Source organism: Rhodofomes roseus (genome assembly GCF_022264815.1).
Source record: "Rhodofomes roseus strain CIRM-BRFM 1785 chromosome Unknown C8Q71scaffold_17, whole genome shotgun sequence".
NCBI lineage: Eukaryota > Fungi > Basidiomycota > Agaricomycetes > Polyporales > Fomitopsidaceae > Rhodofomes > Rhodofomes roseus.
This window is the reverse complement of record NW_025952973.1, coordinates 432,300-448,345: the sequence shown is the minus strand read 5'-3', so window position 1 is coordinate 448,345 and position 16,046 is coordinate 432,300. Positions and strand designations below refer to the sequence as shown.

The 16,046-nt window shown below is 57.0% G+C and overlaps 6 protein-coding genes across 6 annotated transcripts; 2 read left to right on the top strand and 4 right to left on the bottom strand.

The window, feature by feature from the left end:
* Nucleotides 1–74: 74 nt before the first annotated feature.
* C8Q71DRAFT_798109 (Phospholipase/carboxylesterase/thioesterase) lies at nt 75–969 on the bottom strand (the record flags this gene model as incomplete). Its single annotated transcript, XM_047925796.1, has 4 exons — nt 75–585; nt 638–685; nt 744–838; nt 892–969. The coding sequence occupies 4 exons, from the start codon at nt 967–969 to the stop codon at nt 75–77; spliced, it is 732 nt and encodes a 243-aa protein (XP_047776509.1).
* Nucleotides 940–2,764, top strand: C8Q71DRAFT_175885 (guanine-1-methyltransferase-domain-containing protein). The gene is made up of 3 exons (XM_047916767.1): nt 940–1,597; nt 1,657–2,181; nt 2,248–2,764. The coding sequence occupies exons 1-3, from the start codon at nt 1,259–1,261 to the stop codon at nt 2,614–2,616; spliced, it is 1,233 nt and encodes a 410-aa protein (XP_047776508.1). The 5' UTR covers nt 940–1,258; the 3' UTR covers nt 2,617–2,764.
* Nucleotides 2,538–4,309, bottom strand: C8Q71DRAFT_175821 (DUF55-domain-containing protein). Its single transcript, XM_047916766.1, has 7 exons — nt 3,973–4,309; nt 3,816–3,917; nt 3,711–3,764; nt 3,632–3,656; nt 3,558–3,573; nt 3,305–3,495; nt 2,538–3,243 (listed from the first exon to the last, which is right to left on the bottom strand). Exons 1-7 carry the CDS (start codon nt 4,039–4,041, stop codon nt 2,858–2,860), a joined length of 843 nt encoding a protein of 280 aa, XP_047776507.1. The 5' UTR covers nt 4,042–4,309; the 3' UTR covers nt 2,538–2,857.
* Nucleotides 4,310–4,433: 124 nt separating this feature from the next.
* On the top strand, nt 4,434–8,310 carry C8Q71DRAFT_874472 (component of IIS longevity pathway SMK-1-domain-containing protein; the record flags this gene model as incomplete). The annotated part of the gene is made up of 10 exons (XM_047928373.1): nt 4,434–4,974; nt 5,029–5,151; nt 5,204–5,391; nt 5,447–5,543; nt 5,594–5,671; nt 5,725–6,614; nt 6,663–7,023; nt 7,075–7,244; nt 7,304–7,464; nt 7,518–8,310. The coding sequence occupies 10 exons, from the start codon at nt 4,434–4,436 to the stop codon at nt 8,308–8,310; spliced, it is 3,402 nt and encodes a 1,133-aa protein (XP_047776506.1).
* A 93-nt stretch (nt 8,311–8,403) lies between these two features.
* C8Q71DRAFT_176109 (uncharacterized protein) lies at nt 8,404–10,269 on the bottom strand. Its single transcript, XM_047916768.1, has 5 exons — nt 10,156–10,269; nt 9,991–10,107; nt 9,046–9,940; nt 8,534–8,990; nt 8,404–8,473 (listed from the first exon to the last, which is right to left on the bottom strand). Exons 2-4 carry the CDS (start codon nt 10,003–10,005, stop codon nt 8,557–8,559), a joined length of 1,344 nt encoding a protein of 447 aa, XP_047776505.1. The 5' UTR covers nt 10,006–10,107; nt 10,156–10,269; the 3' UTR covers nt 8,404–8,473; nt 8,534–8,556.
* Nucleotides 10,270–10,336: 67 nt separating this feature from the next.
* C8Q71DRAFT_909345 (uncharacterized protein) lies at nt 10,337–16,037 on the bottom strand (the record flags this gene model as incomplete). Its single annotated transcript, XM_047929038.1, has 5 exons — nt 10,337–11,288; nt 11,340–11,498; nt 11,552–13,042; nt 13,117–14,403; nt 15,750–16,037. 5 exons carry the CDS (start codon nt 16,035–16,037, stop codon nt 10,734–10,736), a joined length of 3,780 nt encoding a protein of 1,259 aa, XP_047776504.1. The 3' UTR covers nt 10,337–10,733.
* Nucleotides 16,038–16,046: the final 9 nt, after the last annotated feature.

Here is a 16,046-nt window from a genome sequence, read left to right as displayed (position 1 = left end):
AATGTACACTCGTGTATGGTACCTTCGCAGCACTTTGTACGCAATTTCGTATGTCCGTCCGTTCGCAGTCCTTATTACGCATCCTCAGGCTTTACTACCCTCTTCAGCCACTCTTGTAGATCGCGCAGCTCCTCTGTGCTTGTCGAGTGGGGCACGTCCTCATATGAGTAGAACGTTAGCCCGCCCTTCTCCGGAGCCCGCGGGTCCGCAGGCTTGATGCCCAACTCGGTCTTGAGGAATTGAATCGAGGTGAGACCCATCGACTGGAACTCAATGAGCGGGTCGTCCTCGCCATGGCCCCAGAACATAGGTGTCTGGAGGTTGTTTGGTGTCGCCATGGCCTTGATCTTCTTGCTCAGCGGGAGCCACCCGCTGAGCACCGCGACACCGGCGAACTTGCGCTCCGCTGTGAGGGCGGCGAGAAGGCTCATCGCACCGCCCTGGGAGAAGCCGCCGATAAGGATGCGATGGGAGGGGATGCCGTCGTCGACCTCCGCCTGGATAAGCTTGTTGACCGATGCGACGGACTTGAGCATGCCCGGCTCGTCCTCGGGTGCACGGGTATCGAAGTCGTAGATGTCAAACCTGCACATGGAGTCGTTGGGAAGACAGCGGGCTGAGGACGCGGCGGGCTCACCAAGAGGGCATCTGCATCCCCATGTTCGCCGTGACAGGGATGGGAGGTCTATGGGACCATCGAGTCTGCATTCATGGTCTTGTGCAGACATGGATAGACGACGTACGCGTGTGGGAGCACCCACTTGATGTGGCCTAGACCCGCGTCACGACTGAACATGTCCGCCACTGGCTTCCAGCCATGTCCTGAGTCACCCAGACCCTGTGTGTTCCCATGTCAGCCACGGTTCTGCTGCTCGTGTACAACCCACGAACGTGGATGAAGATGACGGTCGCGGTGTGCTTCGTGCGCGGGCTGACGGTGAGGAACCTGAGGGGCGGCAGGGCAGCCATGTCGTCGGGTACCCAGGATATCCGCGGATCAGCTGTAGTGGTCGGGGGAGACGACGTCCAGCGACGAGCGAGGCCAAGCGCAAGGACGAGGAGGAGAGCGACGAAGAGGCAGGCACGCGAGTGCAGCATCAACGCTGAGGCCCATCCTCGCCTGCAATCAATTCCCAGATCCCTCCCACAAGCCGATCCTCTCCGATCGCGGGGTCTCTTTCGATCTTTCGATCGCGCTACCGTCACCGAATAAATTGGCAATATCCGTCCCTCCCGCCGCCTCCACCACACTCAGCCCATGCAGCCCGACACGACCCCGCCCGCACAGGCCTCGCAGCCGACCGAGGACGCGCCCGCCGCCGCTCCGGCGCAACCGCTCTCCAAAAACGCGCAAAAGCGTCTCGCAAAGGCCGCTCTCATCGCGGAGCACAAGAAGGAACGCCGCGCAGCGGAGAAGGAGAGGCGCAAGGAAAAGAAGCGCATCCTCGCGGAAAAGCGGGCAGCGGGCGAACTGGACGAGGACGAGGACGAGGACGCCCGGGCGAGCAAGAAACGCAGGACGGGGGCCGGGCCCAAGCGGCCCTTCAAGGCGCGGGTGGTCGTGGACCTCGGCTTCGACGACAAGATGCAGGACAACGTGAGTGCTTGCCTGTCTGAGACCGTGCGCAGCTTGTGTAAGGGAGGTTCCCCATGTAGGAGGTCAGGTCGCTCGTATCGCAACTCGCCTACACGTACAGTGCAAACCGGAAGGCGGAGCAGCCCTTCGAACACTTGCTGTTCACGTCGCTCAACGGGCGGACGTTCACGCGCATGGAGGGTATGAGCAATGCCGCATATAAGCGGTGGGTCAATGCAGAGTGGTGGACGGAGGGTTACGAACGCTTATGGGAACAATCCGAGGCGGCGAACGGCGAGAGTTTGTCTAACGAGCAAGCTTCAACAATCTCGGAGGGTGAGGGCACGCAAAAGGGCGCAGGACAGGTGAACGACCAGAAGGAAACTGTTGAAGGCGAAGATGCTCCTGCAGCCATTGGCGCAGCGGAGAGTAAAGCAGAGCAGGCCAGGCGGACTCGCGGTGACAGGGACAGACAAAAGGCATCGTCAACAGCACCCAAGGAATCCGTGGTGTACCTCACCGCCGACTCACAAGACGAGCTCACGGAGCTGAAAGAGGGCGAAACTTACATCATTGGCGGCATATGTGATCATAATCGATACAAGGTGCATAGCTCCCTCTCCACATCACGAATAATGTAACACTCAACCCTCTCCTACGTTCGTCACCAGAACCTTTGTTTCGACAAGGCGGAATCCTCCGGCATACGCTCGGCTCGCTTACCGATTGGGACATACCTCGCGTCGCTGAAGACGCGCAAGGTCCTCACCGTCAACCAGACGTTCGAGATCCTGCTCAACTGGGTGGAGACGCGGGACTGGGAACAGGCCCTCGAGGCAGTCATTCCGAAGAGGAAGTTCAACAACGAGGGGCGGAAGAGAGGCGGGCAAGCGGGCAGAGAAGGCGATGCGGCTGAGGACGGGGGAGGTGATGAGGACGAGATCGTTGTGGATGCAGCGGAGATGGAGGAAGCTGAGCAAGCAGATATGCTAGGTGCGGCTGGAAATGAGCAGGCAGAACGGACCACAGAGATAGCATAAACGGAGGCTTGAAGCCTAGCTCCATAATGTACGAACCCGTTGTCAGAACAGCAAGGAGCAGGGTCGATCTTGAGAGACGCACAGTACTGTGGTGTAGACTGGTGTACACAAGCGGCATAAGAGGGCAACCAGAGAAGACTAGAGAAGACAGCAACGAGATAGCGGAGTCCAGAGGAGATGATGCGAAACGCATGGATATAGCTGTCAATGAGTGCAACCTCGTAGCACACGGTAGCAGTGATCATTTTCTCGCCCGCGTCGATCGCCGCGGATTGGAACTTCCAGCCGTTTCTTCATGATCGTCCTCCGCCTTCCTCTTCTGACCCCGCCTCTTGGCATCATTTTTCGTCGCAGTTTGATCCTCTTCGTCCTCTTCACTTGGAGCGTCTTCTGCGTCCTCGTCTTCGTCCTCATCTTCATCGCGGGCTTTCTTGCTCTTCCTAGCACTAACCCTGGGTTTACGAGCTTTCTTGGCCGCTGCTGCAGGCTTCGCCTTCGCCTTCGCCTTGCTCGACGCGACCGTCTTTGCATCCCACCCGCCCTTCTCTGCTAGCTGTAGGATAACGTCCCATGTCTTCTCTTCCACTCTCTGAACACTGAGCCGGCCGCGGGTCACCAGCGCCATCTCTGTAGCAAAGATGAAGAAAGTTGGTCGGAATGAGACAAGGCTAGCATGAAGGATACGTACGCTTGATGGCCTTTACCCCGTCTTCGCCGATGTAGGCTACTTCTTCCGGGACGTCGTCTTCGGACGCGAGAGAGATGTTGCGTAGGAGTGCGAGGGGGACGAAGTGAGTCGCTCGAGAGATGAATGTTACATCGACCATGTACCACTTAGGGTTCTCCTTGTCAGTCTTCTGGTCGTGATAAGGATGCGAACTGAGTGTCAGGGATGATGAACATTCGTGAGACACGGCACAGGAGTGACTCCGAAGACGTACGGATCCCATGCGGTGTCTATGGAAGTCGGCGTATCTTAGCTCTGAAGCCTTCTACGGGTCAAGGACGCACTCACAATCGGGATAAGCTTCCATAGATACCTACAACATGATTCAGACAACACCTTCCAATCGCTATGTGTATGCCCACCGTACCTCCGCGAAGGCTGCGATGCCTGGGACCTTACAATTCGAATGGTAGAACAGCACCTACCCTACCATCGTCGCACAACACCCATAATGACATACATATGAACTCACCTTGTCCCCCAACTTCATCTCCTTCATCAAGTTCCTTGCCTCTGCATTCCTGACGCCCTCCCAAGGCGTCGTCTTCACGCTCTCGAAGTCGTCCACACTGAACTGCGCGCTTCGTATCAACTTCGCTCTGACGACCGAAACTTTGTCCACCACGGACCTTGACGTCCTTACCCTTCACGATGCGCGAGTCAGGCTCGGCTTTCATGAGCCAGTGTTTCGGCGACATGGCCTTAGATATAGAGCCCACGTTGCAGATTTAGGACGACAATGGAATGACCAAACAAGATCGGGAGACAAGCGATCACACGGACACGCGACCTCTAGTTACCGGGCCCGTGACGTCGACAGCGCGGAGGAAGTCGAACACGGCGAGCAATAGGTGTTACGCGACGCTGCGCACGCGAGCAGGCTACTTTGCGGCGGGTGGGGAGCAAGAGGCAAGAGAGGCTGGAAAGGCCACCGGGACACGCGAGGGCGGGACAAACGCGTGTGACAAACGCGGAGTGTTGCAAACATCGGAAAACACGCCTTGGTCGCCAACCTCGACCACCCCGCCTACATCATTTTCACCTGTTATCGCACACACCCCTTCCACGCGCTGTGGCCGTCCTCACTGTCATGAGCAGCGTCCATGCTGCCGGATCTGCCACAGAGACCCAGACTCAGCCACTTGACGCAACACCCGACCAAGTCGAACAGCCCGCTTCAACAACCACTACCAACACGGGCGAGGCCCTCGGCGATGGCGTCGCTGGGCCATCTACGGCATCCCTGGACACCGAAGGGCGTGTCAATGGCGCGGAGAAAGCAGCAACGGCCAAGGAACCGACCATCGGGCCGGGGGCACTGCAGCCTGGCGAGGGGGTCGTGACGATGAGCGAGGTAGAGCATGTCGAGGGGGCGGATGCGGAGCAGGAGCAGGGCGCGGTCATAGGAAGCGACGAGTCCGGTCAGTGGACAGAGGAGGATAGCCACGAGCTGAAGCGCGTCAAGGTGTACGAGCTCATCGGCTCGCGCTGGGTCGACCAGGGCACCGCGTTCTGCTTCGGCGACTTCCAAGACAACGAGGCGCTGTTGATCGCTCGCGCGGAGGCCGACTTCAACCATGTCATTCTTTCAACCACTATTCGGACGAACGACGTATACCAGAGGCAGCAGGGTGAGTGATAAGTGTACGTTGGTGATTCAAGTACATGCTGACTGCGCGGCGCAGACACCCTTATTGTTTGGACTGAGCCAGATGGGGTGGATTACGCGCTCAGTTTTCAGGATCCCGAGGGTTGTGCGGAGGTATGGCATTTCATTCAGGAGGTGCAACGACATATGAGTAACCGAGGTGCGTATGTATCCGCTCATGTCCCCGCATACATTTAGCGTAACCGCCGCAGAAGATGCGGGAGTCTCCTCTTCACCAATATTGGGCCCTGAGCCATTGGTATCGACCGCGAACATCATTCGCTCTGGCCACCTACCGCAGCCTCAACTAGGCATCATTGGTGAGATTGAACGTGCGATCAAGTCTCTGGCGCGCACGAACGCCATCAAGGAGCGCATATGTGAGTACATTCAAACTGAGGTGAGTGCAGTGTCGACTTGGCTCTAGCCCTGTGTCTCACGACAAGCGCGTGTAGGACTATATAAAGTCAATGATCAATGTCATGAACCAGGCAGAAGATCTGGAGAGTCTGGAAAATCTACATGCTCTATGCTCGTGTATGCAAACCATCCGTGAGTACCCAAGCATCGCTGCGTCAACTACCACACCTCACGATCTGCAGTTATGCTCAACGACCACAGCCTCTACGAACATATCCTGGAGGACGACATCTTCTTGGGTGTCGTCGGAATGCTCGAATGTCCGTCATGCCGCTCCGCACCATACACGCCCACTGACTAGTACATGATCTAGACGACCCTGAGTTCCCAACTCATAAAGCCAACTATCGCGAGTTCCTGCACCAGACCTCGCGCTTCCACCAGCCTGTCCCTCTTCGTGACGAAACGATCCAGAAGAAGGTCCATCACACCTACAGACTGCAGTTCCTCAAGGACGTGGTCCTTGCTCGTGCCATTGACGATTCGACGTTCAACGTCCTTAACTCCTGCATCATCTTCAACCAGATCGACATCATAAATCACGTCCAGAACGACCCTGCGTTCCTACTCGAGGTCGTATGCACATTCTTGGACGACAATATGATCGAGTTGTTGGGCCTGGAACCTCTGCGCAAGGTGCATCCACAGGATTTGGAGAACGACAAGGACAAGATGGACGTCGATCAGGCGCAGGAGCGGTCTCCCAGTGGCGTTCCGTATCCCAATGGGACTACCGCTGACGGTGTGTGTCGCCCACGGCCGTGTACGGAGGAGGAAGTCGTTCAGGCCCGAGAGATCATCTTCCTCATCCAACAGCTCTGCGTCATGGGGAAGAATGTCCAGCTTCCCGCCCGAATGGCTTTGTTCCGTGCTTTGGTCGATCGCGGGATCTTGTTCGGCGTGCAGTGGGCTATGTCTCAACCGGAGTCGGAGGAGCAGGGACGCCAGATGATCTCCGCTGCTGGCGAGATTCTAACGGCTTTGCTCGATCATGACTTGAATGGCGTACGAGGACATGTACTGAAACAGGTCGTGGCAGCAGAGAGGGAGAAGTCGATGGGCAAGAAGGTGCCGGAGAGGGAGACGATGCTGTTCTTGATGTGCAGGGTACTCGTCAAGAGCCGGGATCTGGCGGTACAGAGCCAGCTCGGTGAATCCCTCAGGACGCTGTTGGAAACGCAGCAGGACCCGCCGGATGTACACGTGAGTGATGGTCATCCTCCGGTGCGCTTGGTTTCTCATGCGGTATAGCCGATGGCTGGTATTAAATTCTTTCAGCGTAACAAGGATGAACCTGGCGTTGAGCGCTTCCTTGACAATTTCTACAAGTTCTGCATCGAGACCTTGTTCCGGCCATTCGGTGATATTCCCGAGTTCAGGACGCTTACAGGCAGGTTGTACATTCGCTCGAGGTCATCCTATGTTGACAGTTGTGTAGAACCGCGACTCACGATGTCGAGGGAACGGACTAACCTATTCTTGTATCTGTGTGACCTGCTGTCTATGTTTACGCTACAACATTCCTTCCGCATCCATTTCTTCATCCTCTCCTCGAACATCGCGACGCGCGTAGCCTCTCTGTTGACCGCCAGAGATAAACATCTCAGATTAGGTATGGCCCCGCCACGGATAGATCCCGGACCCCGCGTTGATAATTATCTAGCCGCCTTCCGATTTTTCCGGGCATGTGTCAAGCTCAACAACCAGAACCTATTCAACTATCTTCTCAAGCACGATATCTTCCAGCCTATCCTTGATCTTACTGCTGAAGAGTCGCGGAGGGACACACTCCTTAGCGCGTCATGTCAGGAGCTCTTCGAACACATGCGCAAGGTTTGTGACAATTGCTTGACAGCCATGTGCTAGAAATAACACATGGTGTGCTCGCACAGGAGAACATGAAGGAGGCAATTAACCAGTGCATGATCATGTACGAGGCCAAAGTACGGACACTAGCCGAGAATCCCTTGCTTGGCCCCCGGTTCCAGAATTTTATTCGCCGCTGGGAGATGAACAACGCGCCCCCACCCGAGGAAGAGAAGAAGACTGAGGCGTACGTGATGCGCTTCTCACTGCGCTTGATAGACATCGCTGATCACCTTACAGTCCAATACCAAACGGCGCTCGGCGCTGGGGTCAGGGTCGCTTTCCCGAGGCGGAGGAAGAAGACTACTTCAATACCGACGACGACGAGGACATCGTGCCCGTCATGTCTTCACCACCACCCAATCCCCGCAGCAATACGCTGAAGCGGAAACGCACCACCATGATGCGGAGACAGCAACCTCCACATACATCCGCCGCTCCGTCGCAGCCACTCAGCGCGCTTGTTGCATACGATGACAACGACGACGTCGACGGCACCGAGAGCTTTGATGTCCGCCTCCCGCAGGCTGATGAGCCTCCTGCGTTGTCTTCGCCATCAATACCACGCAAACTTCCCGAAACGACCAGCAGTTACTTCCCTACCACCGACGAACCGCCCGCTAGCCCGCGGATGTCCCACAAACAGATCCCGCCTAAGCCCTTGGTCTCACAACCAGGGGATGAACAGGACGATCTCTTGGAGCACATATTCAACAACTCGCGACCGTCATCACCCTCGCCCAGCAGTAAACCCCCAGAACTTGGCGCGAAGAGGCGACGAGATGACGACGACGACGAGCTGCTTGAGCGGTTGGCTACGAGGTCGAAGCGCCCAAGTATATCGCAGAGTCCGGAGAAGGAGAAGTCAGATCCTCCACCCATCGCAGGCAGGGTTGGCCCTACGAAAGCGGCTGAGGAGGGCCCCAAGAAGATCAAGCTGAAGTTCGGCGTGGTTGGTGCGGCTGTGGCAGCATCACCGTCTACGGAGCCTGCACCTTCAGATCCTGGCACGAAGGAAGGGGACAATGGCTAGCTAGGGATATGTTACTGCATGCTTATGTCTCCGTTGTACTGCTGTTGTCAAGCTCATGTTGGTATGACCGTGTAGAGTCTCATGAATGCATTCTGTTGTTCTGTTGTCCACGGATGCTAGTGCCGGTGACTGCATACCACTACGAATTTGATCAAGGTTCGCTCTATAAGTTCAACCAGAATGATGAGCTAGGCGCGTTGTGAATGTGGGGGAACGTCCTCACAGCCAGATTGTCCGGACGTGGTCTTATTGTGTCCAACAGACGTTGACTATACCACGGTCAGACCATGGTTGAAGCAGGGTATGGAACACATCGGCAATCCTTCGACTGATATCGTCTACCTCGTCTTCGCTCCGTTCACGCGCATCGAACAGTAGCATCTTCACTTCGACATCCTCCAGAACGTCGAAGTACGATCGGCTCATGACCTCGTGCAGGCGGTGTAAATCGAGCTCCTCAGGTACCACGTTGAGCTGGCCGTACGCGCTGTCGTAAAGCATTATACCACAGCGGAGCCCGATGCGTCTGAGCTGGTGGCTCTTGACTGTCGAGAGGACGCTGCGTAGCTTGGTGACGAGCTTGAACCAATTGTCGCGCGTCGGCCCCTGCGGGTTGATATCGGTCAATGTGCAGTCCAGGGACCGCAAGACTGTGTTTTGTATTAGGTTGCCGTGCCAGTCTAGATCACGCATCAGCGTTCGCGGATTCAAGGTGATGAGGTAGACATTCCTCACTCGAGAGATCGGCAGTTTCGCTGTATCGAGTTAAGGTCGGCCCAGCTGACCTAAGGAGCCTGTCGACTGCCTCGATGTCCCGCGATGGTTTGCCAATCCACCCGATTGTCAGTTCATCGAGCGAATGGCAAATCTTCGAGCCCACGATCCAGTAGATGATGGGTCTGAATTTCCTCGCATCACCCCTCGCATCGAGCGTAAGCCTTCGAAGACGTATGTCGGACTCTGGGTGGAATTGTACGCGAGCTCCTTCGTGGCTCGCAAGACTTTGTGGAGTGAGGATGTCGCCATATAGAGCGAGGTCAGTCAGCCGGGGAAAGGCGGAGATGATCCGCCGTAGTTGCGATATGTTGTTCAGCGTACAATTGGACAAACGCAACGACTTGAGGGACTCGAATTGCGTCAAGCCAAGGAAGAAAGTGATCGGCATGGGATGATGCAGCCCTTTCAACGTCAGTATTTGGACCCCTGACATTACACGGCCGAGGGCAGGCGGCAGTGCGTGAAGGAAGCGAGCATGCTTTCTCAGAGCTCCCTCCTCTAGAGATAGGCTAGCCTTGACTTGTGGGTTTGAGGCGACGAGCTCGCACGTTGTGGCAAGCCACCCCTTTATCCGAGAAGACGTGCGAGTCAGCTTGAATAGCACGTCGTAGCTCCTGCGAGTATGAAGCTCCACTTTGTAGTAGAGGTTGTACATGGCCCGGGGATACCATGCTGTGCAAACCAACGCCGCTATTGGCAATGCGGATCGCTCCATGTAGTCAATGATGGATTCTAGTACCTCAATCGGTATGCGGGTAGACGGGGCTGGTGAAGGTGGGCCAATGCTGCCTCCGGCCCATACGTCTCCCACGTCGTCTCGGACAAGCGGCGCGCACTCGACAGAGGAAGGAACCTACACGAACGCGTCAGCAAGAACTTGACATTAGATAGGCCGATGCATACGGTACAGGACTCCATTGCTAGTACGCTGCAGTGCAGTTAGGTTGCTCTCAGCGAGTCGCTCCAATGGGTCGACCGCTGGCCTGGATAGTACGTACGACGTGGATTGATCACGCCTATCTCAGTGGGTGTCAGCGAGCTACCAATCAACCAGACGACACTACTTACTATCAACGCTCAAACAGAGTATGCAAGGCTTGATTTCATCACAAAAAGCTCGTGCGCTGGTGGCTGAAGCTTTGAAGAGTTGCGGACAAGTTGCGGGGTGCGCCGACACGTTCATAGTCACTAACACCAGCCACACCGATACGGTGCCGCCTTACAGACACCTGCACTCGCATTTGTACTTAGGATTGAGCATATCATCATTCATCCATGGGCATAACACAGTCGAGAGAATACTTAGTAGTATACATATGATGTACGAAAAGGGAATCAACACGATGAACCCTGGTGAGACTAGCCAAACAGCATGTATGCAAATAATGCAAGAGCGGGGCAGGCAGTGCTAATGTACCGGAACAGTCAGACAGTGCGCGAGAACAAACAAAGAGACATTAAGAGGCAATCGTAATTCGTTCGAAGGGCGAATAGGAGAGACGTAACTAGAACGTGCTGCGAGGATATTGCGAATGGAAGAAGTCCGAACCGAATGTCAGCGGCGCTGTAACGAGGCTAAATATGCACAGGAGATGTGAGGATGTGGGTTCATATGAGTACTGTATACATGCACACTGAGCGAGTGATCAGCCTGCGCGACTGGGCTCTAGGTTGGGGGTAGTGGGGGTGATGTTGTGCGAGAGGGGATCAGAGTTGCCGTCAGCAATATTGGATTGATCGGGTATCGTTGAATGCGTTGGTGAAATGCCGAAAGGTGAAAACATGCTCGTGGTCCCCTGCGTCATGCCGAATGCCTGCGGGTTGACTCTGGGGAACGTCCCGTTGGGACTCGTCAATGTAGAGAATGGTCCCGTAGGCGGCGGCGAAACGAAGCGCGGGGGAGGCGGAGAAGTCGTATAATGATAAGAGGACGTCGGCGAAGTCACGGTGGACGTGTCACGGCGGGGACGGGCACCTTCAACCTCGGCCTGTCTCTGTGCGGCGAAGGCCTCCAAGGACGCAGCAAAGGATTGTTGGTGCTGCATGCTAGAGCCGTTCGGGCCGCCAGCACTCGTCGGCGTGCGTACACCCAATGGGTTCTTGCTGTAGGAAAGACGGATCCCGCCGCCCTTCACCAAACCGCCGAGAGTATTGCCATACAGTTCCTGTAGGGCCTTGGTGGCGTAATGGACATCCTCAAACTACGACAATAATCAGTGCATGCGGTTTGCGGGAGGACTGAAGGGACATACCTCGACGAAGCACATCGGCCCGTTGCTCTTCTGCCTGAAGCAAAGCTTGCGGTAGCCAAGCCTCTTCGAGAACAAGTCCCTGAGACGATCCTCCAGGTGATTGAGGGGAAGACCGCCGGCGGTAGAAGTGGGCAGGTTCCCGACGTAGAGCGTATTGATCTGGAACAAACAGTGAGATGCAGAATCATCTTCGCTGCACACGAGTGACTTACCGGAGGGTTCTGATCGCCAGGGTTTCGTCCAGAGCTTGCACCAGACGCCGGAGACGGGAGCTGCGGCGAAGTCATGCCTGAATCGGTGTTGACAGCCAAAGCCGCGACCGAGCGCGAAAGCTCTTCGTCGTGACCGTTCTGCGACCCACTAGCGCTAGATGCACTGGAGAGAGGCTGCGAGGAGAGAACAGCCTCCGCGGAGTCAACGGCCTGTTGCAACATCTGCTCGGTACCAGGAGACGAGGGCCTCGGACGAGATGGAAGGGAGGGATGGCCCGGAAGCGACGAGGAATTTGATTGTGGCGAGAAGGGCGCACTGTAGTTGCCTGGAGCCGCGTTACCATTCTGCACAGTAGGGACGTCAAAAGACGCTGGCGGCGAATACTGCGGCGGAGACGCAGGACGAGCAGGCAGTGTCGGCGAGAAGACGGGGGCAGACATCTTCCTCAAGGCAGCGCTAGCTCCCACATCCCTGAGACTGGTCCACGGCCCATTGCTCAGGCCGTTGATACCTTCACCTTGAGACGGGACGCTCGACATCGCGGGCGGGGATGGCAACGACGAGCCCACACCGTTCGGCAACATGCCATTCTCAGCGGAGAGGAGCGAGTTTACGCTCTGACGAGCCATTTGCTGGGGTACGGAGTGGAACGCCTCGAACGCATCCGAGTTGTCGCGCAGCCGCAGGTGTTCCTTACGCTTCCGCTCGCGTTCTCGCTCGTCTTCCTCGGCACGTTCACGAGCACCGCGAGTGCCCATGGCGCCAGCCCCGAGCGATCCTACGGGACCCATGTCTGATCGGCGCCGCTCACGCTCGTCCTCGACGCGTCGATCGATCATCCGCTCACGGCGCTGCCCAAGGCCGGTGATGCCCATAGCACCGATGGCACCAAGCTCACGATCGCGCTGAGCCAATGCTTCGGTGTTACCAGCGGCTGCGTTTGCACCGAGGCCAGCAAGGCCGTTCAGACCGGAATATCCAGCGAGGTTCTCGGGCATCTGCGGAGCAGCGTTGTTCATGAAGTTGTTGTTCATCGGCACACCCGGCGGCACGCCTGGTCCTCGCTTCGTGTGCAGGTTCTTCTTCGCCATCTCTGCTTTGAGGACAGCGCCGCGCTCAATGTCGACACGACGCCCTTGGAGGACGTCACGTGCTTCCAATGCCTCCTGGCGGGTGCGGAACTTCGCGAAACCGATGATCTGCTTGCGTGGCGGCTGTACTGGGAGGTTAGACGGGACGAAGTGGCTGTCGTCCGTGGCAGCGGGCCACGAAGTCGTCGGACCGTCTCGGCCACCATCAATGACAACACCGCCCTGATTCACAGTAACCAGGTTGTACGGATCATTCGAACCGGGGTATTGCGTGCGGGCACTGGGACCCGAAGGACCGTTCGTTCCTGTACCGTACGCGGTGAACTCTTTGTTGGGTATTTTGAGCGTCGCCGCCTCGAAGCCAGACGAGAAGGTGAACATGTTCTGGAATTCACGTTCCTGCGAAGATACAGATGAATCAGTGCGATCCAATGGTGACATCAGGAGGATTGATCCCGGAAACTAGTACCCACCTGCATGTCTTCTGGGAAGCCAACGACGAAGATGGTAGAGATTTCTTCCTGCTGATGGTTCTGCGAAGCCCCGTTCACATGGTTCATCCCCGGACCTCCGGTGAGCGATGCCCCTTGCCCAGTGACAGCTCCAGACCCGGCTATAGTAGTGGGGAGAGTGGGTCCGAACTGTGTGTGCGCAGGGAGAGCGCCGGGGGGAGCATGAGAGAGATGCGAGAGGCCGTTTCCGAATGCTCCCTGGAACGGCTGCTGCGAACCCTGCTGATGGAGGGGTAGCGTCGTAGGCAGTGACGTCTGCTGGCTCATCTGCTGCGACTGCAGCAGACTCTCCAAACCCGGGCGGAACCCCCCGTCCATCGAGAATTTGTTGTGGGCAGTGCTGTTAGCGCCCAGGCTCGACGCATTCTGGACACCCACGGTGGCGAAATCTTGTGCTCGCCCGGGGGCGGACATCGAGTCAAATCCGAACGCGGAGGACTGAGCTTGCTGGTTTTGCGCGCCGAACATGTCCCCCGACTGCTGGTAGGCAACTGTGTTGAATGCCGCTGAGGTGTCGCGGAAGGGAACGTTGTTGTGGCGTGGACGGGGAGGGAAGGGGTTGAACGACAAGGAGGACCTGCTGTTGAACGGGCCTGAGCCGAACCCGTTCAATTTGGCCTGAAGATTAAGAGCGTCGGGCTCCGCGGAATTGAGAGGATTGTAGTCGGGGGGAATGTGGAGGTTGTTCATGCTGTTATACATCGAGTGGCTGATATTGTTACTTTGCGCAGCAGCGGAGTACGGGTCGACAGGATGAGATGCAGGCTTCAAGTTGTTCGCAATGGTCATGGTACTGCTGGGCGAGTTGGAGCGAGCGGGTTGCTGGGATTGCATGGAGATATGGTATGGCACGGATGGGGAGCCTATAGACATGGAGGACGAGCTGGGCAGCGACCCGAACGCGTTCCCGGTTGTACCCGTAGCTTCGGAGTCGGATGAGGATATGGGCTCTGCGTCCGCCTGCGCGTCGACGCTGTCTAGGAGGGAGCGATTGATGAATTCCTCGCCGGAGGGATGAGAAGCCACGGCGGAAGGGAAGAGGGGCGGGCGGGCAGTAAGCGATGAAGCCAGGCTGGGCAAACGCGACGACAGTATGGTACTCTTTAGGTGCTTTGACGATATAGGAGGCGGCAACAGGGCGGTGCGAGAGAAAGGCGGGTTCAGAACATCAACAGCCAGGGCGGCGACGGGGACAGCTAAGCAGGGGAAACGCGTGGGGCTGTCGGTATAAATACAGACGGGTGGTGACTAGAGCAGCTGGGTGCAATAGGGTAGGTGGTGAGCGACGTGCGAGAGACGGCGAGCGCGACGCGTGAGAGGAAAGCAGGAGCGCAGCGAGCGCGATGCGTGTTGTTGTGAGCGAGGAGTGGGGAGCAGCGCGAGCAACGCACGTAGAATGCGTGGCAGAGTCGATGAGATCGTCGGCGACAGCGAGGACGGGGATCTGCTCGCTGTGGCTGGCGGCGAGGAGGAGGTGATCGAGGGGGTGGGTCAGAAGGCGGACGGCCGGGATGCGCCCGGAGTGTAAATGCTCCCTGCCAATGCGACACGCATTCCCACGCACGGACCCCTTTACCTTATATGGAAAACTAAAGTACCAAGCCTAACCTTATTTAGCCACAGGAACCACAGACCACGTGGCCGGCCCCTCTGCGGGCGTCTGTCAGCACAATGGCCGGCCTTGGGGCCCATCGTCGTCGCCATTGTCCGCGGCGAGCAAACACCAGAGGACTCACCAAAGATAGTGTGTGCGGCCCCCCATTGTCTATCATTGTCCCCTCCTATGCCTCATAGCGTCTTGTTTGGCAAAGACGGGTGTGGATGTATGCGCGTAGGCGGCCTCGTCGACTATAGTCTGCGCGCATTGAGGGGAACAATACATGGCACCAAGCAGCAGTTGCCAACATACGCCGCACAAGGGTTCGAGAATGGAAAAGAAAGTCGAGGGGGTCGCTGCCGCCGTCGTCGTCGAAGGGAGAGAAAGAGAGAGAGAGCGGAGAAGCATGGGCCGGGCCAAGGAGTTGAGCCCACGCGAACGAGACACACCTTCACCGTGAAATTGCCAAAAGCGCACCTGCCGACCGCCCGCCGGTGCGCCCGGTTCGTACGGTGGATCGATTGAGTGCACCGTCTCCGGGCTTTGATGGTCTCCTCTTACTTATTTCCTTATGACTCTGAGATACAACGATTAGACTACACGTTCCGCCCATAGATATCCTGATTACGAGTGTCTATAGTAACATCCATCCTGCAATAATCCGTCATACGGGCGATATCCGACGTCAAGCATGCTATGCTTGCGATGTCTACGAACGCGAAGAAGTGATAGAATGACAGCATTCAGTGCGTAAAGAGTCGTCCAGACGGTCGTCAATCAAACATCAATCACCGGGATACACGCCCTGCGGACAGCGCGCTGCACGGTGAGACGACCTCAGTTAGCGTCGGCGCAGACTCCAAGCGTACACTGCAACCTACCTCCGAGGTCACCACTCTGCCCGGTCAGACCCATGTATCCAGCCTCCGTGGTGAATACCGCGCATCCGCAACGACACTTCGTATCCGGTGAGGAAGCTCATCAATGCCAACAGTACAATGGCCCAAAAGAGCGCAGTGATGAATCGCCATCGCGCGCGGCTGTTCGCCTCTGCAATGGCATAAGGCGAGCGGGGGTCGTAGTACGGCAGAAGCTGTGTCTGCTGTTGGATGGGCGTCGGGCCATAGGCGGCGTGTGTGGGGAAGGGTGAAGCTATGGGAGTGTTCGGGCCGCTGACTGGAATGCTCATCGCTGAGGGCTGCCCGTGAAGTGCAGGGTCTGCAACCTCCGTATATGGAGGAGGAGGGGACGATGGCTTCGAGGGGGAGGACGACTCAGCAGCCATTGTGAGTCG